General features: G+C 40.4%; 4 protein-coding genes and 1 long non-coding RNA gene across 8 annotated transcripts in view; 4 read left to right on the forward strand and 1 right to left on the reverse strand.

The window, feature by feature from the left end:
* The window catches only part of LOC127234098 (protocadherin beta-3), a 33,416-nt gene extending 21,794 nt beyond the window's left edge, over window positions 1-11,622 (forward strand). Inside the window, exon 3 of the mRNA XM_051200828.1 lies at window positions 10,639-11,622. Within this exon, the coding sequence (XP_051056785.1) occupies window positions 10,639-11,540 (902 nt within the window). The 3' untranslated portion in view covers window positions 11,541-11,622. The remainder of the gene's footprint in view (window positions 1-10,638) is intronic.
* The window catches only part of LOC127234094 (protocadherin beta-2), a 124,524-nt gene that overhangs the window by 27,751 nt on the left and 68,906 nt on the right, over window positions 1-27,867 (forward strand). The gene's annotated exons all lie outside the window — the stretch shown is intronic.
* The window catches only part of LOC127234104 (uncharacterized), a 128,028-nt gene that overhangs the window by 20,490 nt on the left and 79,671 nt on the right, over window positions 1-27,867 (reverse strand). The gene's annotated exons all lie outside the window — the stretch shown is intronic.
* Window positions 1-27,867, forward strand: part of LOC127234099 (protocadherin beta-6-like) — a 58,484-nt gene that overhangs the window by 10,277 nt on the left and 20,340 nt on the right.
* LOC127234093 (protocadherin beta-4) overlaps window positions 17,080-27,867 on the forward strand; it is a 98,703-nt gene continuing 87,915 nt past the window's right edge. For all 4 annotated transcript variants that reach the window (XM_051200821.1, XM_051200822.1, XM_051200824.1 and 1 more), the window contains exons 1-2: window positions 17,080-18,528; window positions 26,904-27,452. In XM_051200821.1, coding sequence (XP_051056778.1) covers window positions 17,209-18,528; window positions 26,904-27,452 — 1,869 coding nt within the window. In that variant the 5' untranslated portion in view covers window positions 17,080-17,208. The remainder of the gene's footprint in view (window positions 18,529-26,903; window positions 27,453-27,867) is intronic.

The raw sequence follows: 27,867 nt of genomic DNA on the forward strand, positions 1-27,867 counted from the left end.
GCACACTAGTGGTCCTATTTACTTGCAAATGTTATGGAAATACTAAGCTTAAAGTTTTTAATTCTTACTTGGTGAAAATTAAAGAGAGAATGTGTAATTTCTCATTCCACTTATTAAATAAAATGGCTTTATTACTTCTTTGCCATGAGTCTCAGAACCAAAAATTTGTCCTTTCTTTCTCAAAAGGAAAATGCAGCATTATTGAGGGTATAACATTTATCATTATCCTCCTCATACAAAGAAGTCCAAGCATGATGTAATGCGTGTCTTTTCGAGAAGCTTCTCCCACCTTCAAATGAGATTTCTTTTGAAGGCTGGGTAGTCTGATTATTTTTTTTTTAGAAGATTTCAATTTTTAAGTAAATGAAAAATTTGGTGCAAAATTTATTTTTGGTGTTAAATAATTTTGTTTTGTTGTTTAGTGTTCATTTCAGTTACTTTGAGTTAAACTGATGAATAATAGTGATTATTATTTTGTTAATCAATTGGAATAGTAGCAAACTTACTGATTTGTAATTGTAGCATTCTGTTGTGTTCAATAAGCCTGGTGAACTGATTGCTTGGTTTCTAACTCGTTACATGTGTGAAGATAAGTGAAACTATCAAAACCACTTGAACTTTTGGCAGAAAATGAAAAATTGAAAATTGTTTTTTATATCCCACTATTTCCTGAAGAAAAAGTATTCCTGGCTATAACTCTAATTTCACATAGCCTTTGAAGTTGAAGCATTTTGGCAAAGACTGAGAGAAATAATTAAGTCACATAGGCACTGAGAGGAGAACTTTAAGTGAGTTAATTAGGCAGAAGGAAAACAATCCCAAAAGGATCGCAGACTTGTGTCAAGACATAAAAAGTAACAGGAAAGGTTACCAGTGGACATTGGCCAGGCATTGACTGCATAAAGTCAGAATAGCGGGGGGTCTCAAAATTCGTGGAAACAATAATCCAAAGGCAGAGAGATAGACGTAAAGAAAAACGAAAGAAAGCATGAAACCTAAAAATGAAAAGGGAGTTGGGCTTGGTGGCACACTCCATCAATCTCAGCACTAAGGAGGAAAAGGCAGGTGGATCACTGAGATGGAGGCCAGCCTGGTCTACAGGGTCTACCAGGCCAGACAGCCAGGGATATGTAGTCAGATCCTGTCTCAAAAAAAAAAATTTTTTTTTTTTGGTTTTCTAAACCAATTATCCAGTCATCTTATTACTTTTTCTTCTGATCATTAATTAATGGGCCTATTTTGTATGGTAATTTGGACTTTGGGTGGAGCTTTTTATTTTTAAAATTTAAATTAAAAAACCATCGTATTTTACATACCGATCCCAGTTCCCTCTCCTCCCCGTCCTCCCACTCGCTCCACCATCTCCCCATCCCACCCCTCATCCACACCTCAGAGAGGGTGAGGCCTCTCGTGGGGGTCATCAGCTGGAGCAGGATGAGGCTGAGAGAGTATCCCTCCATAGGGAATGGGCTCCAAAAAGCCAGTTCATGAAGTAGGGATTAATACTGGTTCCACTGCCTTGTGGGGAACTTTTAAAGACTTTTCTCTTTCTTTGAAATATTTTTTTTTGTTTATACAACTGCATTTCATGTTTACTTTTACTGTTTCAATGGACCTTCCTTAAGGATATTTTATATGGAAATTAAATATATTTTGAGAAAAATAAAGTTTTCTATTTGAATTTTGCTTTTCTCCCTTCCCTTTATTATTTCTTTCTGGAAACTTTATTTATTTATTTTTGAGATTCTCACTCTGTTCTCCATACCTTTTGACTTGAAATTTTTGTTTCTCTCTGCTATGCTGGCAGCATCTCAGCTTGCCCCAAGTCTGTCAGTGTACAAAGATGAACAGGTATCTCAAAGTTATGTTTGCAAATTTATTTCAATGATAATCTATTTCTAGCTTCATTATTTTTTTTATTTTTCTTTCTTTCTTTCTTTCTTTATTTATTTTTATTTAATTTTATATAACAAAGTCCAATTAAATGAAAACAAACATTTATACACAATATTTGGGAATTTGGGCGTCGTTCTTTCCAAACTACTTCCTGCTGGTAAGGGGCGCTGTCTTGGGGGATCGAAGAAGATTCAGATATCCTAGCTGTAGTCTGTAGGGCTGTTTTGTCCAGCTGTTTGGAATGTAGGATCAGCTTGTACTCTGTTTCAGGCGGTCTGGTGTGATCAAACCACATTAGTCTGGAAGGAATCCACATCTTTTCATTTTCTGTGGAAACAAAAATAGAAATACTTTTCCCCAGTAACTTGTTCTTCACCTTAAATTTTGGAGTCAAAGCGTTTTTTTTTTTTTTTTTTTTTTTTTTTTATTATTTTACATGTCGATCCCAGTTCCCTCTCCCCCCCTCCCTCCCTCCCCCAAGCCCTCCCTCCCTCCTTCCCTCCCTTTGCCCTCTCTACCCCTCCCATGCACCTAAACACCCTCCCCTCCCAACCCCCCACCACAATACAATATGTAGGGGAATGCCATCCAGTTGGGGTCATGTAGATCTGACAGGTCCTGTGAAGTAGGGACTAGGGCTTCTCTCCTATCTCTAGAATAAGGCAGTTATCCCTCCATGGGGGATATGTTTGCAAAGTCCTTTGTGCACCAGGGATACATCCTGGCTCCACTGTCTGAGGTCTCTTAGGCTGCTCAGACCTTCTGGCTGAGACCCATATTCAGGGGGGTCCGAGTCAGACCCCTGTTGGCTTCCCAGCTATCAGTCTAGTGGCCCTTAGCTCCTCCTTGTTCAGGTAAGCTGTCTCTATGTACTTCTACCGCATGGTCTTGTCCTCTCCATCTGCTTCTGGGTTCTAGTTTGACTCAGTGTTTATGTATGGGTGTTTGCTCCTGTTTTCAACAGGCATTAGTTGAGGACTCCATGGAGAAGTTAGTTGTTGATCTCACTCTCCTGGAAGGGCATTTATGATAGCCTTTCCACGGAAGCTGAGATTGTTAGTTGGGAGCAGCTTGTAGTTCCCTCGACCTTTCTTTGTGTTCAACTTTATCTTCAAACCAATATTGGCTCCCCTTTTTGTTCTCTCTCTCTGTCTCTGCTCTCTCTCTTTCCTATTTTCTATTCCTAACCAGGCTCAATCCTCCTGGTCGCCATGCCTTCCTCTCCTCCCTCCATTCTCCTACTTCTCTCTCCATTAGCTGTCCTCCCCCACTATACCTGAGGTCTGGGGGACTTGTCCCTTCCCAGTTCTGTGAGGGACTTTATATGAATCTCTTAGAATACAACTTGTATCCTAGTTCCTCTGGTGGTGTGAATTATAGGCTGGTGATCCTTTGCTCTAGGTCTAAAATGAATACATACTATGTTCCTCTTTTTGTGACTGGGTTACCTCATTCAGGATGGTTTCCTCAAGTGCCATCCACTGCCTGCGAATTTCAAGATACCATTATTTTTTCTGCAGAGTAGTATTCCATTGTGTAGATGTGCCACATCTTCATTAACCATTCTTCAATTGAAGGGCATCTAGGTTGCTTCCAGGTTCTTGCTATTACAAATAGTGCTGCTATGAACATAGTTGAACAGATGTCTTTGTTGCATTGATGTGAATCCTTTGGGTATATGCCTAAGAGGGGGTTTGCCGGGTCCTGTGGTAAACTAATTCCCATTTTCCTGAGGAACCGCCATACCGATCTCCAAAGTGGCTGTATGAGTTTGCACCCCACCAGCAGTGGAGGAGTGTTCCACTTTCTCCACATCCTCTCCAACATAAGTCATCACTGGTGTTTCTAATTTTAGCCATTCTGGCAGGGGTAAGATGGTATCTCAAAGTTGTTTTGATTTGCATTTCCCTGATACTAGCTTCATTATTTTTAACAATTAAAGATCTCATGTGACTTTTTTGGGAGGGGGGATTTTCCAGACAGGGTTTCTCTGTGTAGCTCTGTAGACGAGGCTGGCTTCAAACTCACAGAGATCTGCTTTCCTCTGCCTCCCGAGTGCTGGGATTAAAGGCGCGTGCACAACCACCCAGCCCTCAGGTGATTTTCAATATCACCTTGGGATTGAGTTCCCATCTCTCAATTCTCCCTTGGTTCTTTTAGATAGAAATCATCGAGATTACCACGTATTGATGATGGAGAAGTCATACATACACACACACCTACATAATCTACATGTACAACTTTTATCAGATAAATTACACTGTCCTATATTACATCTACTTTCCAGCTGTCATAAGTTTAATGTGAGGAATTACTGTTGCTAACCTTGGCCACTTTCTCCTGTACTTTACTGAGAAGTGTTGGTACTACGAGAGCAGATCCATGAGGAAATCATTTCTTTCCAATGGATTCTCATATACAGTGTGCTGTTGCTGCCTTTCTTTTCCTTCCTGCTGTCTTTGCTCTCACTCTTGTTCTTTCTTATGTTCTATCTCACTTATTCTAAAGATTTAGATGCAAGAAGCACATCACACAGGAACTGTGTGTTTGTTGAATGTGTGCAGGATATTTTCTAAAAGTTAAAATTTGAATATGTTCAGGTGATGAAATCATGAGACCCAGTGGGAAATGAACTTCCTAGATGACATTATCATGTCTATCACACACAATGTATTTATTTTCGTTTCTGTTAGTCTTAAATAAACCATCAAAAATTTATAAGTAACAATGTTGCTTTTGACAATTTATATAAAATCCTATTTAAAATTTAAAACTGAAGAAAATATAAAACCTAATCTGTCACATCTATTAGGTATTGTAAAAGTCTATTTCCAATGCTTAATTATTACAAATGTTCATATGAGAACGAGCACATATGTATAATTTTGTATAAGTAGTGAACATATTACAAATCAGCTAGATGCCTGCAACTCTGAATAGATTATGATATCCAAACTTCAAAAGGACACTGTAAGAAAGAAATGACACAACAAACTCTTTTATAAATATACATGGACATGCTCTTTTTCTCTAACAAAAAGGCAATCAAATTCAGAGATGTGTAATAAAAAAGCAAATGATGACAACATAGTTCATCTATCTAATGCAAAGCAGTTCAGCATTTGACATTTGATCACTGTAACTCACCATAGCAAGAGGTCAAGAAGAAAAACAATGCACTTAATCACAATGGATACAGAAAATATCCTCAGTAAAATACAGCACATATTAATGGACAAAAATATTAGCAAATGAATATAGGAGGGAGCTTTTGATTATGTTCAAAAGTATACAGTAGTCAAACAGGGTGGCATGTCTTTAATTTCAGCACCCAGGAGGCAGAGGCAGGTGGATTTCTGTGAGTTGAAGACTATTCTCCACAGGGAATTCCAGAACAGCTCAGGTTGTGTATAGTAAATTCACTAAAGATAAACTATTAAAAATTTTCTGCTGGAAATCATCAGTGACTACCCTGTGTCTATCCTGGCTACTAACAAGATTTTACTACCAGTCTCGGCCACAGAATAAGGCAAAGATGAAGTAAAAGGGACAGAAGAAGAAATAAAATTATACTTTAAATGATGAAATTACATACTTAAAATCATAAAACTCTGCAATCAGAAGTGATGAAACAAGCCAGGAATGCTGACAGATGCAAGACCAGCTCATAATTTATATGAAGAGGAATTTAAAAAATTGAAATAGCATTTAAAATGGCTTCCAAATATGTAAATACCAAGACACAAATCTCCTACGGAGCTGTAAAGCAGGAAGATCAAATTTTATTGAGAAAAGAATAGAGATGGAAATAAGTTGAGGAACGCACAATAGTCTACTGGAAAGACTCAATGGTTGAAATGTTGTTTATCTTTCAAACCATTGATAAATCATAAAGCCATATGCAAAATCCCAGCAATATTCTTTATGAATTTGATGGGCTGAATATATATATTTTGTATGTAAATACAAAGAGATAATAGTAAAGCAATCTTGACCTAAAACAATGATTATCCTAAAAAGATAATGTGATCTGTGGAAGTAATACTTGATGATGCACATTTTTATTAAAATTAGATTTTCTGCTCTATGAAAAATTCTACCACAAAGTTCATAGACCAGGGAAAAATGCTGCCAACTGATGTGTTCAATAAAAGACAGTTGTTCAAAGTACAAAGACTTTAAAGACTCAACATTAAGAAAACAGACCTACATAAAAGATGTACCAAAGGCCCTAACATTTACCAAATGAAACTCAGAGATGGTGTGATGTCTATTCTTGGTTGTCAACCTTGACTACATCTGGAATTAACTAAAACCCTAAAATGGGGCATACCTGTGAGTGACTTTTGCTTATTCTAAAGTGGAAAGATCCATTTCTAATTATATCTTTGGGTGATTTTTGCTTACTTTGAGGTGGAAAGATCCACTTTTAAGCAGATTTTTGAGGTGGGAGGATACACCTTTAATCCAAGTCTTTTGGTGTAGGAGGACTCATCTCTAATCTGGCTGTACCTTCTGCTGGAAGTCTTTGTAACTATGGTTCTCAGCTTTTTGGTTGCACCCATGGGGGGTGTCAAATGACCCTCCCACAGTCACCTAAGACTATAAAAAACCACAGATATTTATATTATGATTCATAACAGTAGCAAAATTACAGTTATAAAGTAACAATGAAAATACTTTTATGGATTGGGTGTCACCAAACAAGAGGAACTCTAATAAGGTCACAGCATTAAGAAGCTGGAGAACCATTGCCTTTTAAGAACATGAAAGAAAGAGGCTCATCCCTCTTTTTCTGCTTGTGCTAGCCTTGCTAGCAAGTCCATTCCTTTGCACACACGCATGAGCACACACATATACCAGTATGTAGATGGAATCCCAGTTAAAGTGATGTACTCAGTATGTGTTAATATTGAAGCTCAATCAATTATAAGAAATGTACTACTGTAGATCAAATTATAATGATGAAGGTTGTGCCCAATTGGGAAGGTTCTCTGTGCCTTTTAATGTTTTCCTATTGATTTAAAATTCATTAAAACTCATTTATTTCAGAAGGACACTTATCCTTAAGATAAGACCTTTATTGACAATAACACTTTTTATGGAGTTATGAGAAGTAAGAGAGCATAGTATTGTTTGATATTCAAAGATAATGCAACCTTTGAGCTGACTCATGATCACCTGACTTATGACACTCATGACAACTCAGAAACAATGGGGAATGGATCATCTCTTCAGCACAGACTACAAAGCAAGTTGGGAAACTGTGACCCAGATTTTAAGAACTTGAAAGAGTTTAAGTTGATTGTTGCTTTAAATATGAAAATTAAAATAATCATTAAAATAATCATTAAACAGTAGAAAAGCACTACCAAGACATGGAAAATATTGACAGAATAGGTTAAGTTAAAATTACCAACCTTTGTTTCTCAAAGATATCATAATGATGTTAAAATAGAAGGTATAGAGTGGAAAATTTACTTGCAATATGCATATATAAAACAGGATTATACTAAAATAAAGATTCTTCTGCAGACTCACAAGTCATCAGACAAACACATCAGATATAAAAATGTATAAAAGGCCTTATTTTGAGAATGCATCTGAATGGTCAATAAATGTGAAAATTTGCATCATTTCATTAGTCGCCAAGGAAATGCTACTTAAATATACACTGTGACATCCATACTCACTAGAGTGGTTAAAACTGGAAAGACAGCATCAAATGTTGACAAGATTGTGGAGCAACTGGAATTACATGCATTGCTGGAATTATTTTTCCACATTGCTGAGAATGGATCCCAGTTCACTGAATGTACTAGGCAAGCATTCTGTTATTGAGCTGCATTTCTATCTCCAGCTTTTAAAGAAATGTCTTTAAGACAGTGACTCATGATATATCCTGCCCTGGCCTTGAGCTTGAGTGATACCCCATGTATGTCTTCCTAGAGATGGGACTGCAGGGGTGAGCCACCAGGTGCAGCTCAGAACAACTACTTTTGAAAACTACTTCACAGTGCTTGCCAAGGCTAAATGTATTTTCACATTTGGATGCACAACAAATCATTCTGATACATATAATATATGCATATGTTATACATAGGATGTGTGAAGGATTGCATAGGCGCAATATTAAAAAACCTGAGCTGGCTGTGGTGGTGCATACCTATAATCTCAGCACTCTGAAGGCAGAGGCAGGCAGATCTCTGTGAGTTCTAGGTCAGGCTGCTCTAAAAAGTGAGGCAGGACAGGCAGAGCTGTAACACAGAGAAACACTATCTCAAAAAACAAAACAAAACAAAAACCAACAACAAACAAACAAAATCAAACAAAGAAAGCAAATAAAAAACAAAACAAAAGAAATAAAAACTCAAACCCAGAAATCCCCAGTGTTCCTTATCTGGTGTGTATGCATGCAGATAATAATACAAGCAAATAGAGGAATGTCAAAAAAAAAAAAAAAAAAAAAAAAAAAAAAGACAACAACATACCAAAATAAGCATGACAAAGAAAATGTTAGTGAAGAACAATCCTACAGAAGAGAGATACTCTACTGGTTAGTCATATAACTTCTAAGAAAGGCAAAATATCCTATGGCAATAAAAGTCAGTGTAGTTCCTAAGGAAGAGACTGGCGCCTAGTGAACAACAGGGGGACCTTTTGTTTTTCTTTAGATGTGTGCTACTTATTCACCTAGATTTTGCTTATTAGACTGTATTAACCTGGTGACCCTTTGTTGTGCTGTACACTAAAGGTTTGTGCCCTTTTTTATATGTACGTTATATTTCATTGAAAAGTAATTTGGGAATATTCCAAAGTTTGTAGATATCCATTACATTGAACTTATGCATCCAAAACGTTTTTCATAAAGATCAGTATGCCATTTTGATCCTTTAAAAAGTTACATTCACTGAAAATTAACTAATCAAATGTGCTGGAACTCAAGGTTACTAAGAACTGAGCATACAACGAAGGATAGTTCCGCATCTTCAAGGGTGTTTAAACACAACTGGCCCCAACAGGGAACAAGTGAACACTACGTGCAACACTAGAAGAGTACGCACGGTGGCGCTGTAGACTAACAATTAATATAACAAGGGGCTGAAAGGATGCACAGGAAGCCCTTTCCGGTAAGCATAATGCTGACTGTTCCCTGAAAGAAGGAGACATTTACTTAAGATCTAGGGTAATGGACTCTTGTGAGCAATTCTGTAGGATTTAATTCGAGGTTATGTCACCGAACCTTATCTGTGTGGATTAAAACTGACTAGAAGCGGCAGCGACTTCTGAACTGCATCTGAACAATGGAGACAGAGCTAGCAGAAGCACCAGAAAACAGGCAAGTAGTTTTTCTTACTATATTGTTGCTTTTGTGTCAATCTGGCTCTGAGGCAATTAGATATTCTGTGCCAGAAGAAACAGAGACTGGCTACCTAGTGGCTAACCTGGAAAAAGATCTGAGGCTCAGGGTGGGGGAGCTGGCCTCTAGAGAGGCACGAATCCATCACAGAGGAAACAAAGAGCTCTTGCAGCTGGATTCAGAGACCGGGAATTTGTACCTGAAAGAAAAACCAGATCGCGAGGTGCTGTGTGGGGTGACAGAACCCTGTGTGCTGCACTTCCAGCTCATACTGGAAAACCCTGTGCAGTTCTTCCAAACTGACCTGCAGCTCACAGACATAAATGACCATTTTCCTGAGTTCCCCCACAGGGAAATACTCCTAAAAATTCAAGAAAGTGCTCAGCCAGGGACTGTGTTTCCTCTGAAGGCAGCTCAGGACTCTGACATAGGAAGAAATGCTGTCCAGAACTACACAGTCAGCCCCAACCTCCATTTCCATGTGGTCACTCACAGTCGCTCTGATGGCAGGAAATACCCAGAGCTGGTGCTGGACAGAGCTCTGGACAGGGAGGAGCAGCCTGAGCTCACTTTAACCCTCACTGCTGTGGATGGGGGGTCTCCACCCAGGTCGGGGACAACCACAGTTCGCATTGAAGTTGTGGACATCAATGATAACGCTCCTCAGTTTGTACAGTCGCTCTATGAGGTGCAGGTCCCCGAGAACAGCCCCCTTGGTGCCTTAGTTTTGACAGTCTCTGCCAGGGATTTAGATGCTGGGATACATGGGAATGTGGCCTACTCTCTGTTTCAAGGTGGAGAAGTTTCTCAACCATTTGTAATAAATGAAGTCACAGGAGAAATTCATCTTAAAGGGGCATTGGACTTTGAGGAAACTCAGTATTATAACATGGAAATCGTCGCAGCAGATAGTGGAGGCCTTTCAGGAAAATGCAGTGTAACTATACAGGTGTTGGATGTGAATGACAATGCCCCTAAACTCACCATATCTTCGCTCACTACTTCAGTCCCAGAAAATGCTCCTGAAGCTGTAGTTGCTGTTTTCAGTGTTTCTGACCTAGATTCTGGGGACAATGGAAGGATGGTGTGTTCTATTCAGAATGAACTTCCATTCCTTTTAAAACCCACATTCGAGAACTATTACACTTTAGTAACAGAGGGGCCACTGGACAGAGAGAACAGAGCTAAATACAATATCACTATCACAGTCACTGACCTGGGCACACCCAGGCTCACAACCCAGCACACTATAACAGTGCAGGTGTCCGATGTCAACGACAACGCCCCCGCCTTCACACAAACCTCCTACACCCTGTTACTTAAGGAGAACAATAGCCCTGCCCTGCACATAGGCACCATCAGCGCCACAGATTCAGACTCAGGCTCCAATGCCCACATCACCTACTCGCTGCTGCCCACCCATGACCCGCAGCTGGCTCTCTCCTCTCTCATTTCCATCAATGCAGACAATGGGCAGCTGTTCGCGCTCAGGTCTCTGGACTATGAGGCCCTACAGACCTTCGAGTTCCGCGTGGGCGCCACAGACCAAGGCTCACCAGCGCTCAGCAGCCAGGTGCTGGTGCACGTGCTCGTGCTGGATGCCAACGACAATGCACCCTTTGTGCTCTACCCTCTGCAGAATGCCTCTGCGCCCTGCACGGAGCTGCTGCCCAGGGCGGCAGAGCCAGGCTACCTGGTCACCAAGGTGGTGGCAGTGGATCGCGACTCTGGCCAGAATGCCTGGCTGTCATTCCAGCTGCTCAAGGCCACGGAGCCAGGGCTATTCAATGTGTGGGCTCACAATGGCGAGGTGCGCACTGCCAGGCTGCTGAGTGAGCGTGATGCGCTCAAGCACAGGCTGCTGCTGCTGGTCAAAGACAATGGCAATCCTCAGAGGTCTGCCAGTGTCACTCTGCATGTGCTGGTGGTGGATGGCTTCTCTCAGCCCTACCTGCCTCTGCCTGAGTTGGCACATGACTTCACACAGGAGGAAGACTCGCTCACGCTGTACCTGGTCATTGCCTTGGCATCTGTGTCTTCAGTCTTTCTCCTGTCTGTGCTGCTGTTCGTGGGGGTGAGGATGTGTAGAAGGGCCAGGGCAACCTCACTGGGTGGCTGCTCTGTGCCTGGGGGTCACTTTCCTGGTCACCTGGTGGATGTCAGTGGCACAGGAACCCTCGCCCAGAGCTACCAGTATGAGGTGTGCCTGACTGGGGACTCTGGCACCACAGATTTCAAATTCTTTAACCCCATTATTCCTAGTAGTCTGCTTCAGGATCCGTAGGTAAGTTTCAGTGTCCAGAAAACCGAGGTTTCAATAACCGGATCAAGATTAGTTGCTTGGCTATTAATATTTTATCAGTGTATTTTTCTTTTGAGGGTCTGTGGTTACGATTTTAACAATGTAACTTTGGTGCACCTTTTTCTTTCACTGACTTGGGAGAGGGATATGTAACTCCACTGTGTTCTCTGATCATTTGAAATAGTGCTCTTAGGGTCTCATTCCTTCCTCTTCATTGTAACAAGGGTGGATCTCCTCAACACCCACTTCAAATTGCATCTTCTTGTTGAGGCTATTCATATAAGTTGCTGTTTAGTATTCATGTTGATTTTCACTTTCACTATAGCCTGTTCACTGTGCAATGTAGAGTGTTCATTGTGACATTTTCAGAGCTATGCATACCATACCCTGATAACACTCACCTACTTATCATCACATTACTCCTAATGCCCCACTGGGTTTTCGTGTACTTCTCGTCTTTTAGAGGGTGATTGTTTAGCTTAATGATCTGCAGTTCCAGCTCCCTGAAATCACATTTTCATTATTAATGCCTGATTAAAGTAACTCCTTCATCCATGTATGCATTTTCCTCACCCATACTTCTGTTATAATGTTACACAGTGTTGTGTGCAGCTAATGAAATCTACGTATAATACCGTCTTCTGTATCTTTCATACATAAACAGTTAGTGTGTTGTTAAAAATTATCTTTGCTGACAGTCACAAATCAGTAGTTGAAGACTTTATTTGCTTATATACAAGCCCAAATTGCTTCTACAATGTATCATAAATAACCTTGCTTGACCTAAGCATTGCAAGTGACTGAGCATGCTTTCATGTTGTATGGGAAGCTGTCTAATGAGGCATGTTATGATGATTTGTAAATGCTGGATATAAATGAGAACACATTAAACTTTCAACAAAATATGCAGATGAATGGCTTTTAAATGTTTAGTCTTTTTTATTATTAATACTTACTTGACATAAGTATGGTGACAGGGAAAATATTGCTATTGGGTCCTATCAATGAGTTCCTTCCTTTATCTATTAATGTTTAGGATTATTGGGAATGAAATCTGTCAATCCACATCTTCCTACAACTTCCTACAACTTTGAAATTATTATGCAATATAGGAATTTTTAATGGGAAAAACAATATAAATAGGGAAGTTTAGATTTCCACAACTAAAAATACCAATGGAAGCAACCAAAACCACAAAATATGCCTATTTTCAGTGATTTTTCTAAAAAATGTTTCACATACCAGTTATTTCCTTGGTTACGTTTATTTTAAAATCACTTTTCATATTTTATCATTCAGATATATCTATCTAGTATTTGAATGTTACTATCTACAAGAAAAATAATTGAATTTATCAAAAATTGAAAATGTCCTGGGTGATGGTGGCACAGCACTCAGAGAGCAAGGAAAGACAGTTCTCTGTGAGTTCAAGGCCAGCCTAGTCTATATAGCAAGTTCCAGGACAAGCCAGGGCTACACAGAGAAACCCTATCTTGATAAATCAAAACAAAAAAAATTAAAACTGTTTTGAAAATTCTGGAAAGACAAGAATTTAATATTGACACAATTTCATGGATGAATGCCTGTATCTGTATAGTTATAACCATATTTAAATGCCTTCGGGAACGGTCAACCACTTTTCAAGCAGGAAGCTCCTCAGCATAAAAAAATTTATGTTAATGATCATGGAAAGCGTGACTTCTTGATAATCAGAAAAATCTTTCTGTTTAGCCTAAATAATTCATATGAAGATGTTAATTAGATTTCTATCTTTTCATAGGTCTCTGCAATTTCTTGGAAATTTTGTAATTCATATAAGACAATTATTATTGAGAGGCACTATAACATATGATATCACACTAAAGTAGGAAGGACTATATGCTGATGGTCCATTTACAGCTTGAAGACAAAGGATTAGATACTATCATGTATGTGTGTGTGTCCAAAACCTAGGGCTCATGGTATACAAGTTTCACCTTTTATCACTAAGATACATCCCCAGTCTCAGATCCTATTAGCAATTTAATTTATGGATGGCCTATATTTAAAGATTGTTGACAAAGTGGGCAGAAAATTTACAAGACAATAAAATAACCTGGACTGAATTTGAAGAAAAAAAATCAGTCTTGGTTCAAAATTATTTGTATTTTGGGGCAATTAGAAACCTTCTATCCATTTATTTGAACTGCTTTCCAAAACTACTGTTATTGTATTTTGAGATGGGTTCTTATTCAGTTTTCTTTGTGTAGCTTAGGTTGACCTCTGACTCTGCTCTTGAGGTTTGGGATCACAGATGTAGCACCATGCTTGGTTTCAAAGGCCTCTTTATATGGATATTTTATTAAGCATAGGACTCGGGGGATGTTGAAGTTTAATGTAATTGGCCCTTATAAGCTCATAGGGACTGGTACTATTGGGAGGTATAGTCTTGTTGAAGGAAGTGTATCACTGTGAGGGGAGGGCTTTGAGGCCTCTTGTTCAAGCTTCACTCATTGCAACACTCAGTCTACTTCCCATTGCCTTCTGATCAAGAGGTAGCCAGTACCATGTTTTCATATACATTGCCATGCTCCCTGCCATGATGATGATGGACTAAGCCTCTGAAACTGTAAGCTGCCACTTCAGTTGGTACCACAGCCATGGTGTCTTTTCACAGCAGTAGAAATCCTAACTAAATAGGGGAAGTACTATATGTATAGTACTAAATACAGTTGCACTTTGGGGTATTTTTACAAATGCCAAGTCTGATACCCATGAAAGAGATGACTGTCAATCAGTTCTCTAGTAATAATGTGTCTATCATTTATGTACAAGTTGTTATTACTGATATTTCAGTGATTGAAGGGGAAACAAAATTAAACAAAAATTGAGTCTACCTACTGTTAAGTAACTTCAGCAGACACTAAATGAACTGAAGTTTTACTTATAGTTGGGCTTGTAGTATATAACAGTGTCTTATTCAAACCAGGTGCTCAATTTGTGTTCATTGAATTAACTAATTCAAAACATTTGTGAAACCACTGAATTCTGTGAGAACTTGAAAATGTATCTCAAACTTGTGTACACATTGAATCTCAAAAGAGCAATCCATATTCATAAAAGAGAACAATAATTTAATTTTGTCAGTATGACACCAATCTCTATCATTAACAGTATTTCCATGTGGTTTGGATCTCTGTGTTCTAGGGGAAAGAACAAACACTGAACCTATCTACTCATTTTTCCCCGTGGCCTTAGTCATACTCAGTGGTGAATTTTTTTTTTATCAGCTTCTTATCTTCTTTCAGAAGAACCTTCATACTGCCTTGGCTTTAATGACCTTTAAACGAGCGTTTGAAAGTTATATAAGTTATATATAGTAGTTTGCACTCAGGGGTCAGTGGATCCAGAGGGTTAGTTCAACTTTGCCACACATGAAGAACTATTTCACCCCTAAAGTTGTGTGTCAACTAGGCCAAAACAGCCTTGGGGTTTACAATTCCGCATTTGACTTATGAAGCCAATATCTTAGAGATTATCTCCTTTTTCATTGCTGATATGGTGTCTGTTAAGGTGCTAGACCTGAGTCCCTGGTAGAATATTTTTTTATAAAGTACTGATGAGTGAAAACCACATGGGTAGCCTGACATGGTGGTACATGCCTTTGGTCCCCACAGTTTGCAGACAGAAGCAGGTGAACCTCTGTGAGTTTGAGGCCAGCATGATTTACACAGTGAGTTCCACACTACCAGAACTGAATAGACAATCTCTGTCCCAAAACAAGAGCAGCAACTAAACTACAAACATAGAAAATCTTACAACCTTGATATTGGCAATAAATGTACAAATTTGATGATGACCAGCACATTATGACACAACTCAAAATTCCTGTTCTGAATGAGCAGTAGCTATATTTAGGCTCTAGTGATAAAGAAACAAATACTTGACTCTATAGGCAATTTCCTCATTGCAAAGCCATATAGCTAACATTACTGCTCTAATAACAAAGACCAGAGCAACAACTACTTATCAACTCATTCTCTAGCAGTAAACTGTGATGAAACCAGGTAAATATAATAAAAGGAAATAAACTGTATATCCATTTGCTTAGTCAATGCTGATATGAAAATTCTCAAGAAAATATTGCAAACTGTCACCAATAACAGACAAGATTGTACATCATGACTATAAAAGATTTATCGAAGAAAAATAGTTCAATATAAAAACATCAACACTGAAATATCACTTGGGGACCAAATCAATGGCAAAGCCACACAATCATCCAGAAAAGCATTTTATAAAACCCTCTAATTAGAAAGAGAAAACACAGATATCTTTGGTGTAGCTTTGCATACACAAACTCTTAAGTAATCTGGAAGTATGCAAACATTAATGAACAAATTTGGAAAGTTTGTAGCTTTCTGAAAGGAGCTATCTCTGTACGCTGCCACTGGCCAAATTGAGAACGAAGAAAAAGTCCCTTGGAATCAAATGGAGCAAGGTGCTTAGAAAAGAAGCAGCCAAGTATGTAGATGAATTTCATACACAACACTAGAAAACATAAAGGAGATTCTAGAAGGCCTATGTAAGAAGGAAGTGTACATGAACTGGAAGGTTCTGTATTGTAAAGATTACCCTCAAACTAGTTTACAACTTAATGGAATTCTTGCTAAAATGCCAGTTTGCTTTTCTCCAAGAAGTTACCAAAATGTCCCTAAATTTTGTATGTGGAAATGCACGAACTCCTGAATAAGCAAAACAATATTGGAAAAAGGAGACACTTGAAGAAATGAAACTTCCTGGTCTTAATGTAATATTGCAAGTTGGAAATAAAATATCTGAATGATTCAATGCACTAAATGTATACTTGCATTTTCTATTTAAATAGACACACAGGAATGTTTTGTTAGCTATGGCCTTAGTGTGCATCAAAATTGAAATATTTTAGGCTTTGGAAGCTATTTAATATTAAATTTGAGGGTTTTTTCACCAACATACACTCTTTGGTTCATAGTTATTTCACTCAAGTGGTCAGCTGATGAACTAGATCTATGCAACTGTTTCTGTGCATTGGACTATCCCAAAACGATTCATTCTATAATAACTTATAGCAAATTACACAGACTCTTGATATTAACCTTATTACTATGATATTTTATCACTGTGAAAAAAATACTTTTTAAAGAATGCTTTCTTGTTTTGTGAGAGGACAAGATGTCTTCTAGTTTTGTTTTCACGATCCCTCCCATGCACAGTATTGAATAATTACACAATTTATGCAGTTCCAAGCAGTAACAACATTGGTAAATAAAAACACTTCTCTGCCTACACTTTTTAAAATGACATTACTTTGGAAACTATAAAGAGGCATTTGACTTGAAAATAGAATTGTCAGAATTTCTCAAAAAAGACACAGGGTGGCGCTGCAGGCTTAGATTGTAATTTAAAAGCACTAAAATACCAGGAATCTCTCCTGGTAATACAAAACAAAGGACGATAGCAAGAGCTTTGCAAGCACTTCAGGGCTATGAAAGGCTTTGGGCAGGGATATACTGGATTGGTGTAAGATTAAGAGCAACGTTGTGAAGATCCCTCCGAAGAAGAAACCAGAAGTCAGCGTTTTAAAGCATTTGTTGACCACTAAAGGATTGGATGCAAACACTTCCCCAACATGGAGAGGCTGGAGAGAATTCACCCAAACAGGCAAGTCATGGCTTTTACCTTTATGCTGGTTTTGGTTCAGGTTTGCAGTGAGAAAACAACTCAATATTCTATCTTGGAGGAAACAGAAAGTGGTTCCTTTGTAGCCCATCTGGCCAAGGACCTGGACCTGAGACCTGGGGACCTGACAGCCCGGTCTGCACGGGTGGTGTGTGATGACTACAAGCAGAGATTGGTGCTGGATCCTGAGACAGGAGATCTGCTCCTGAGGGAGAAACTAGACCGGGAAGAGTTGTGTGTTTCTTTGGAGCCCTGTGTGCTACATTTCCAGGTATCTCTGGAAAAGCCAGTGCAATTTCTTCAAGGAGAATTGCTGATCCAGGACATCAATGACCACTCACCAGAATTCCCAGATATGGAAATGCTCTTGAAAATACCAGAAAACAGCCAGCCAGGAACTCTTTTACCACTGAATTTAGCTCAGGATTTGGATGTGGGAAGCAATGGGCTTCAACATTACACGGTCAACTCCAATTCTCATTTTCATGTTGTCACTCGAAATAACAGTGAAGGCAAGAAATACCCAGAATTGGTACAGGACAGAGCCCTGGACAGAGAGGAGCAGGCAGAGCTGAGCTTGACCCTCACAGCTCTGGATGGCGGTGATCCACCTAGGTCAGGAACAGCCATGGTTCGAATCCTGATCCTGGACATCAATGACAATGCCCCTGAATTTGTGAACACCCCCTATGAGGTGCAGGTCCTGGAGAGCAGTCCCCCAGACTCCCCAGTCCTGACTGTCCTGGCCCAGGATGCAGATGCTGGCATCTTTGGAAGAGTTTCCTATGGCTTGTTCCAAGCCTCAGACGAAATTCAACAAACTTTCTCAATAAACGAAGTCACGGGAGAAATACGACTGAGAAAGGGATTGGATTTTGAAAAAGTTAAATCTTACCATGTGAAAATCGAGGCCACGGATGGAGGGGGGCTTTCTGGGAAGGGCGCTGTGCTGATAGAGGTGGTGGATGTGAACGACAATGCCCCAGAGCTGACCATATCTTCACTGACCAGCTCAGTCCCAGAAAATGCTCCTGAGACCATAATCAGCATCTTCAGAGTTGGAGACAGGGATTCTGGAGAGAACGGAAAGGTGGTTTGTTCTATTCCAGAAACCCTGCCATTCATCCTAAAATCCACTTTCAAGAATTTCTACAGCCTGGTGACAGAGAGTCCACTGGACAGAGAGACCAGAGCTGAGTACAATATCACCATCACAGTCACTGACCTGGGCACACCCAGACTCACAACCCAGCACACCATAACAGTGCAGGTGTCTGATGTCAATGACAACGCCCCTGCCTTTACTGAAACCTCCTACACCCTGTTTGTGCAGGAGAACAACAGCCCCGCCCTGCACATAGGCACCATCAGCGCCACAGATTCAGACTCAGGCTCCAATGCTCATATCGCCTACTCGCTGCTGCCCACCCACGACCCTCAGCTGGACCTCTCCTCGCTCATCTCCATCAACACAGACAATGGGCAGCTGTTCGCGCTCAGGGCTCTGGACTATGAGGCCCTACAGACCTTCGAGTTCCGCGTGGAAGCCACAGACCAAGGCTCACCAGCGCTCAGCAGCCAGGCACTGGTGCGCGTGCTTGTGCTGGATGCCAATGACAATGCACCCTTTGTGCTCTACCCTCTGCAGAATGCCTCTGCACCCTGCACTGAGCTGCTGCCCAGGGTAGCAGAGCCTGGCTACCTGGTTACCAAGGTGGTCGCAGTGGACCGCGACTCTGGCCAGAATTCCTGGCTATCATTCCAGCTGCTCAAAGCCACGGAGCCTGGGCTGTTCAATGTGTGGGCTCACAATGGCGAGGTGCGCACTGCCAGGCTGCTGAGCGAGCGTGATGCTCCCAAGCACAGGCTGCTGCTGCTGGTCAAGGACAATGGCGATCCTCAGAGGTCTGCCAGTGTCACTCTGCATGTGCTGGTGGTGGATGGCTTCTCTCAGCCCTATCTGCCTCTACCTGAGGTGGCAGGTGACCCTGCTCAAGAGGAGGAGGATGCACTCACTCTGTATCTGGTCATTGCCTTGGCTTCTGTTTCTTCGCTCTTCTTCTTGTCTGTGCTGCTGATCGTGGCGGTGAAGCTGTGCAGGAGGGCCAGAGACACATCTTTGGGTGGCTGTTCTGTGCCCCAGGGTCACTTTCCTGGATACCTGGTGGATGTCAACGGGGCAGGAACCCTTTCGCACAGCTACCAGTATGAGGTCTGTCTGACCGGGGATTCTGGGACTGGTGAGTTCAACTTCCTCAAACCCATGATCCCTGAGCTATAATGGTTCAGGATCCTGGGAGAGAATTTAAGGAAAATCTTCATTGCAGGGATAGCTTTGGATTCAGATAAGTTGTAAGTTCTCAACCTGTGGATCATGACTCCTTCGAGGGTCAGATGACCTTTTCACAGGTGTTGCATAACAGATATCCTGCATATCATATATTTATATTGTGAGTCACAATAGTAGCAGTATTTCTGGTATGAAGTAAAAAGAAAATAATTTTATAGTTCCAGGTCACCACATTGAAGAAATGTGTTAAAGAACCAGAGTATTGGAAGGTTGAGAACCACTGAATTAAGTGATGCAAATTTCTTAGTGTTGTACTGTTCTTTTCTTTTAAGAAATGATCTTGTTTCTATGAAGTTCTCCACTTGTCTAAACTACTTAAAAAATTAATTGCACAGACAGATTCTTTTTTATTGGTATGAAGGTACTAGGTGTAGTTGTACTACCATAACCCTAAGTAAAGTAACCCAAACAGTGTAAAATTTTCCGTGAATGACACCGTTAGTGATCTGAGACATTTTATTGCTCTCAAAAAAAGTTGCATTTGTGGCACATGCCTTTTCCATTTAATTTTTTGTTTGTTTGTTTGTTTCGAAGGTTGATTGTTTAAAATTACTTTTGTTGCCTGCACGAATGGAAAGTAGCATTATGTCGGGTTCACTACTGGGCTACATGCCCTGAACAGCCAAGCCATAAAATGTAAAGTGTATTTGAATGTACACAAGGGCTGTGACACTTTTTGTTGTTGAGCATTATGCATGCTTACGGCTCTGTTCCCTTGGTTCCAATGCTACCATTAATGCTTTGGATTCTTATTTTACAAAAATTAAAGATTAAATGTGTAATTTCCCATCCCATTTTAAAAATAAAACGGTTAAATCACTGCTTTGATATAATCTCCTTCGATAATTAATCTCGGAATAGGAATTGTGTCCTTAAGTTCTTCTTGAAATGTAGCTTTTGGTTATTATTCAGTTTTTAAAAAAGAAATTAGTAACCATGAGCTTCAGTGAGCCACACACAGAAGACCTGAGAGTGAGGTGGAGATCTGCTAGGAAGAAGGGCTTTGGCAGGAGTGGGAGGGGGTAAGAGAGATTTGGGGTGTATATTGCGGTTAAATAAGGATCAGGATAAACAAATAGGCGGAATAGATGTTTATTCAGGGAGAAATAACTTACAACCTAGACAGATGAACACCAGCAAGTTCCACTCAATGCTCTCCTCTCTGCAACCCACCAGCAAGAGTATTCCTAGCTCCTCCTCAGACCTCCTTCCACAGGTCACTTCTGCCCCTGGCTCCACCCCCAATGGGCGTGGTCAGTGCCACAGAAGGAGACAAAGTGAATATTCTACTACAGGTGTAGGAAAGGGCTAAACAATGTCTGAAGAGATAATGACTGACAGTTTCTACCACTGCTGAGTCTTTGAATGTTTGGGGTCTCCAGAGAAACTTCATCAGGGTCTGCAAGAAGCAAAGTCCACTTGAACATATCACAAGAAATTTGCTCAACACAAGGCCCAGTACAGGAAAAATATTAAAGTAATCAATCACATGAAGATGATGTATTTCTTTTAACGGAGCATCAGTAAAGCTAAGACATGACTTTTAAGCATTAATCATAAACATTATATCACCACACAGAGGCAGGTGAATCTCTGTGAGTTCGAGATCAACCTGGCCTATATAGGGAGTTTCATTACAGGGCAGGGCTGCATAGTTGGGCCCTATCTGAGAAGAACTAGACTAATACTTATAGAGTAAATATTACTAGAAGTAGATTATTGAAAATTTTCTGCTGACGACAATCAAAAAATGAGACGAAGATGCCCACCCTGGCTATTACCAGGATTATATGACCAAACTCAACCAGAGGATTAAGGCAGAAAAGAAATAAAAGCCACAACAGAAGGAATAAAATTGTATGTTTAAATGATGCAATTATATAATAAAACCATGAAGAGGCTGCAATCAGAAGTGATAAGAGAAGTCAGGGAAGTTGGCAGATGCAAAGTCAACAACATGGACGAAATCTTTTTAAATGAAGAAAAAGTAAAAAAAAAAAAAAAAAAAAAAAAAAAAAAGTAAAGCATTTAAGAAGGTTTCCAAATATAGAAATACTTAGGAACAAATCTAGTTGGAGAGTTGTAAAGCAGGAATATCAAACATTATTGAGAAAAACATAAAGATTTAAGTAAAATAGAAAAACTCTGTGGTTGAAATGTTTTTTTATCTCTCACACAATCCATAGAAATTGTAAAGTCTTAAGCAAATACTTCAATATTCTTTGTGAATTTGATGGGTTGACTATATGCTTTGTATTTATATACAAAGAGAAAATAATAAAGCAATCTTAATCCAACAGTAAAACTGAACACACTATATTATAACAGTAGTGTGATTCATGGGAGAAATAATCGATAATGCAGATTTTATTCAAATTAAAATTTTCTGCTCTGCAAAAGATTCTGCAAAGAAAATTTTAAAAATGAGGCTAAAATAAACAAACAAACAGAAACAAGTCATAGACCAAGAGAAAATGCTGCCAGCAGATATGTTTGGTAAAAGGCAGCTGTTCAAAATATGCAAAGACTTTCAAGAGTCACCATTGACAAATCATGGAAATTTTTTCCCCAAAGATCCTAATACTTACCAAACAAGACTCAGAGATGGCAAATATATAAGCACAGGGGAAGAAACTCCATTTTGATGTCATTATACAAATGCAAATTTAAATAACGAGACATCACTATACAGCCACAAGACAGAACAGCTATACTCCAAGACACTGACACCACCAACAGCTGAGGAGGACAAGAAGTATCAAGGACTCTTATTCATGGGTCATGGAATGAAAATGGCATTGCCATTTTAGAAGATAGTTTGGCAGCTTCTTGCAAAACTAGATATTCTTACTATGTTACCCAGGAATCTCTCTCTCTCTCTCTCTCTCTCTCTCTCTCTCTCTCTCTCTCTCTCTCTCTGTATTTGTCAAATTAGCCTAAATCTTGAGTCCACAAAAAGCTGGGATAGGGTGCTTGTTGCAAACTTTTACATCACTTGGCAAAACCTGGCAGTGACCAAGATCCTCAGTAGCAAAACTGAGAAAGTCTGATGCAATTACAAAACAGAACATTATTCCATACCAAATAAAATGAGCTATGAGTTCATGAATAGGCATTGAGGAACCTTAAACACATAGGAGAAAAGCTTTAAAACTCTTAATATGTGACATTTTTAAAAGTCCAAAGCATGCAGACAGCAAGAAAGACAAATGAAGCAGGTGGTGGTGGCACACCCCTTTAATACCAGTACTCAGTAGCAGAGGCAGATGGATCTCTGAGTTTCAGGACAGCCTGGTCTGCAGAGTAAGTTCTGGGATACACGGAAAAACCCTGTCTCAAACAAACAACAAACAAACACACAAACAAACAGAGATAAATGATTTCCAGAGATTTCAAAAGGGGAAAGGAGAATTAAATAACTATTTTAGAAGATTTGGAGTCAGGGAAACTACTTTATGATACTCTAAAATGGATGCATGTCATGAAGAATTAATCCCAATCCATATGATGTAGAGTACATAGAGCGAATCCGAATTAAAATGATGGACTTGGGAAAATATGTGTTAATATTGAAGCTCAAGTACCACTCTGGAGGGGATGACAGGGAAGGACGTTGTGCCCAGCTGTGGAGATTCTCTGTGTCTTTAGTTATTATTTTCTGTGGATTTAAAATTCCTTAAAACTCATCTTTTCAGAGGAAAACTTAGCCTGAAGACAATAAAACTTGTTATAGACTTGTGATAAGTAAAAGAGCATATTACTATTTGATATTCAAAGACAAATGGAACCTTTGAGCTGATTCAGGATCATCTAACTTATAAATGTGATGACCAAGAATTATCATCTTTTCAGTTCAGAATGCAAAGGCATTTGGGAAAATATGGACCCTAACCTTATGCACTTGACTGAGTTTACACTGAGTATACCCTTAAATGTGAAAAATAAAACAATCATTCAAAACACACAAGACTTCCTATTACCTTGAGTATGGAAATATTTAAATAGGAGAAAAGTGTTACACAGAAATGGAAAATATTGACAGATCAGGTTAAGTTAAAATTACTAACCTTTGTTTTTCAAAGACACCGTAAGAAGGTTAAAATAGAAGGCATAGCATGGGAAAATTACTTGCAATATGCATATGTAAAATGGGATTATACTAAGAATAAAAATTCTTATGCAGACTAACAATCCATTTGCATCAGATAAAAACATGCATAAAACATGTTAAGAAAGCATCTGAACAGTCAATAAACTTGTGATAGTTTGCATCATTTCATTAATCACCAAGGAAATGCAACTTAAATGTACACTGTGACATCCATACTCACTAGAGTGGTTAAAACTGGAAAGACAGCATCAAATGTTGACAAGATTGTGGAGCAACTGGAATTACCATGCATTGCTGGAATTATTTTTCCACATTGCTGAGAATGGATCCCAGTTCACTGAATGCACTAGGAAAGCATTCTATTATTGAGCTGCATCTCTATCCCCAGCTTTTAAAGAAATGTTGAGACAGTGACTCACTATATCCCACTCTGGCCTTGAGCTTGAGTGACACCCTTTTGTGCATCTTCCTAGAGAAGGAACTACAGGGGTGAGCCACCAGGTGCAGCTCAGCACAACTACCTTTGAAAACTACTTCATAGTGTTTGTCAAGGTTAAATCTATTTTTCACACTTTGACGACAACAAACAGCTCCGATACATATGATATATGCATATGTTATACATTGGATTAAGAAAGAATGTTCATAGGAGTAACATTCAAAATTCAAAGTGTTGACACATGCCTTCAATCCCAGCACTTGGAAGGTAGAGGCAGGCAGTTTTTCTGAGTTCAAGTTCAGCCTAGCCTATATAGTGAGTTCCAGGAAAGCCAGGACTATGTAGAGAAATCCTGTCTCAAAAACAAAAACAAACCCACCAACCAAACAAACCACAAATAAAACTTATACCTGGAAGCCCCCAATATTGCTTTTCCGGACTATATGCAAGCAAATAACCACATGAGCATATGAAGGAATGTACAAAACAATGAAAAGACCATGTCAAGATCAGCTTACCAAAGAAAATGACAGCGAAGAACATCTCACAACAGATAGATACTCTACTGTAACTACTTTATAAAACTTCCAAGAAAGGCAGAATATCCAATGGGAATGGAAGTGAAGTGCCCAGGATGCGAGTAGTAACTAACAAATGTCAGAGGAACATTATTTCTTTAGGCACAAGCCATATCATCATCTAGATTCTGTTTATTTGACTATATTAACTTGGTGACCCTTTGTTGTTCTGAACCATTAAGAATAGTGCTCCTTTTTATATGTATGTAACATTCAATGAAAAGTAATTTGGGAATATTTAAACATCCATTGACTTCAATTTGTATATTCAAAACTTCTTTTGATCAATATGCCATTTTGATAATTTAGGAGGTTATGTTCACTGAAAATTAAATCAGCATGTGTCAGAACTTCTGGTTGCTAAGATCGGAACATGCAATGGAGGATAGTTCTATATCCTTTTTTTTTTCCTTTTCTTTATTATAAACTTTTATTTAAATTAGAAACAATCTTATTTTGCATGTCAATTGCAGTCCCCTCTCCCTCCCATTTCCCCACGTTCCCCACTGACCCCTCACATTCTGTATCATAAAGTGTATTTAAACATAGTATTGCTGGAACTGAGAATGAAATGGACAATGCTATGTGCAACACTAGAATAGTACGCACGGTGGCGCTGCAGACTAACAAGTTGTAAAACTAAGGGGCTCCAAGGATGAGCAGGAAGTCTTTCCCGGGAATCAGAATGCTGACTGATTCCTGAAAGAAGGGGGCATTTATATAAGATCCAGGACAATGGACTCCTGTAAGCAAATCAGTATTATTTAATTCGAGGATATTTCACCAAACCTTATCTGTGTGGATTAAAACTGACTAGAAGCAGCAGCACTATCTGACCTGCATCTGAACAATGGAGACAGTTCTAGCAAAAACACCAGAGAAAAGGCAAGTAGTTTTCCTTACTATATTGTTGCTTTTGTGGCAGTCTGGCTCTGAGGCAATTAGATATTCTGTGCCAGAAGAAACAGAGACTGGCTACTTGGTGGCTAACCTGGAAAAAGATCTGGGGCTCAGGGTGGGGGAGCTGGCATCTAGAGGTGCTACAATCCATCACAGTGGGAACAAAGAGCTCTTGGGGCTGGATTCAGAGACCAGGAATTTGGTTCTGAAGGAAAAACCAGATCGCGAGGAGCTGTGTGGGGTGACAGAACCCTGTGTGCTGCACTTCCAGGTCATACTGGAAAACCCTGTGCAGTTCTTCCAAACTGACCTGCAGCTCACAGACATAAATGACCATTCTCCTGAGTTCCCCCACAGGGAAATACTCCTAAAAATTCAAGAAAGTGCTCAGCCAGGGACTGTGTTTCCTCTGAAGGCAGCTCAGGACTCTGACATAGGAAGAAATGCTGTTCAGAACTACACAGTCAGCCCCAACCTCCATTTCCATGTGGTCACTCACAGTCGCGCTGATGGCAGGAAATACCCAGAGCTGGTGCTGGACAGAGCTCTGGACAGGGAGGAGCAGCCTGAGCTCACTTTAACCCTCACTGCTGTGGATGGAGGGACTCCACCCAGGTCGGGGACAACCACAGTTCGCATTGAAGTTGTGGACATCAATGATAACGCTCCCCAGTTCGTACAGTTGCTCTATGAGGTACAGGTCCCCGAGAACAGCCCCCTTGGTGCCTTACTTTTGACAGTCTCTGCCAGGGATTTAGATGCTGGGATACATGGGAATGTAGCCTACTCTCTGTTTCAAGATGGTGGAGCTTCTCAACCATTTGTAGTAGATGAGGTCACAGGAGAAATTCGTCTTAAAAGGGCATTGGATTTTGAGGAAACTCAGTATTATAACATGGAAATCGTTGCAACAGACAGTGGAGGCCTTTCAGGAAAATGCAGTGTAACTATACAGGTGTTGGATGTGAATGACAATGCCCCTAAACTCACCATATCTTCGCTCACTACTTCAGTCCCAGAAAATGCTCCTGAGGCAGTAGTTGCTGTTTTCCGTGTTTCTGACCCAGATTCTGGGGACAATGGAAGGATGGTGTGTTCTATTCAGAATGATCTCCCATTCCTCTTAAAACCCACTTTCAAGAACTATTACACATTAATCACAGAGGGGCCACTGGACAGAGAGAGTAGAGCTGAGTACAACATCACCATTACAGTCACTGACCTGGGCACACCCAGGCTCACAACCCAGCACACCATAACAGTGCAGGTGTCCGATGTCAACGACAACGCCCCTGCCTTCACTGAAACCTCCTACACCCTGTTTGTCCAGGAGAACAACAGCCCTGCCCTGCACATAGGCAACATCAGCGCCACAGATTCAGACTCAGGCTCCAATGCCCATATCACCTACTCGCTGCTGCCCACCCATGACCCGCAGCTGGACCTCTCCTCTCTCATCTCCATCAATGCAGACAATGGGCAGCTGTTCGCGCTCAGGGCGCTGGACTATGAGGCTCTTCAGACCTTCGAGTTCCACGTGGGCGCCACAGACCAAGGCTCACCAGAGCTCAGGAGCCAGGTGCTTGTGCGTGTGCTCGTGCTGGATGCCAATGACAATGCGCCCTTTGTGCTCTACCCTCTGCAGAATGCCTCTGCGCCCTGCACTGAGCTGCTGCCCAGGGCGGCAGAGCCAGGCTACCTGGTCACCAAGGTGGTGGCAGTGGACCGCGACTCTGGCCAGAATGCCTGGCTGTCTTTCCAGCTGCTCAAGGCCACGGAGCCAGGGCTGTTCAATGTGTGGGCTCACAATGGCGAGGTGCGCACTGCCAGGCTGCTGAGTGAGCGTGATGCGCTGAAGCACAGGCTGCTGCTCCTGGTCAAGGACAATGGTGATCCTCAGAGGTCTGCCAGTGTCACTCTGCATGTGCTGGTGGTGGATGGCTTCTCTCAGCCCTACCTGCCTCTGCCTGAGGTGGTGCGCGACCCTGAGCACCAAAATGACTTGCTCACACTCTATCTGGTCATTGCCTTGGCTTCTGTGTCTTCGCTCTTCCTCTTTTCTGTGCTGCTGTTTGTGGGGGTGAAGCTGTACAGGAGGGCCAGGGAGACTTCACTGGGTAGGTGCTCTATGCCTGAGGGCCACTTTCCTAGCCACCTGGTGGATGTCAGCGGAATGGGGACTCTGTCCCAGAGTTACCAATATGAAGTGTGTTTGACTGGAGACTCCGCGA

Source organism: Phodopus roborovskii, unplaced genomic scaffold, assembly GCF_943737965.1.
Source record: "Phodopus roborovskii unplaced genomic scaffold, PHOROB, whole genome shotgun sequence".
Lineage (NCBI taxonomy): Eukaryota > Metazoa > Chordata > Mammalia > Rodentia > Cricetidae > Phodopus > Phodopus roborovskii.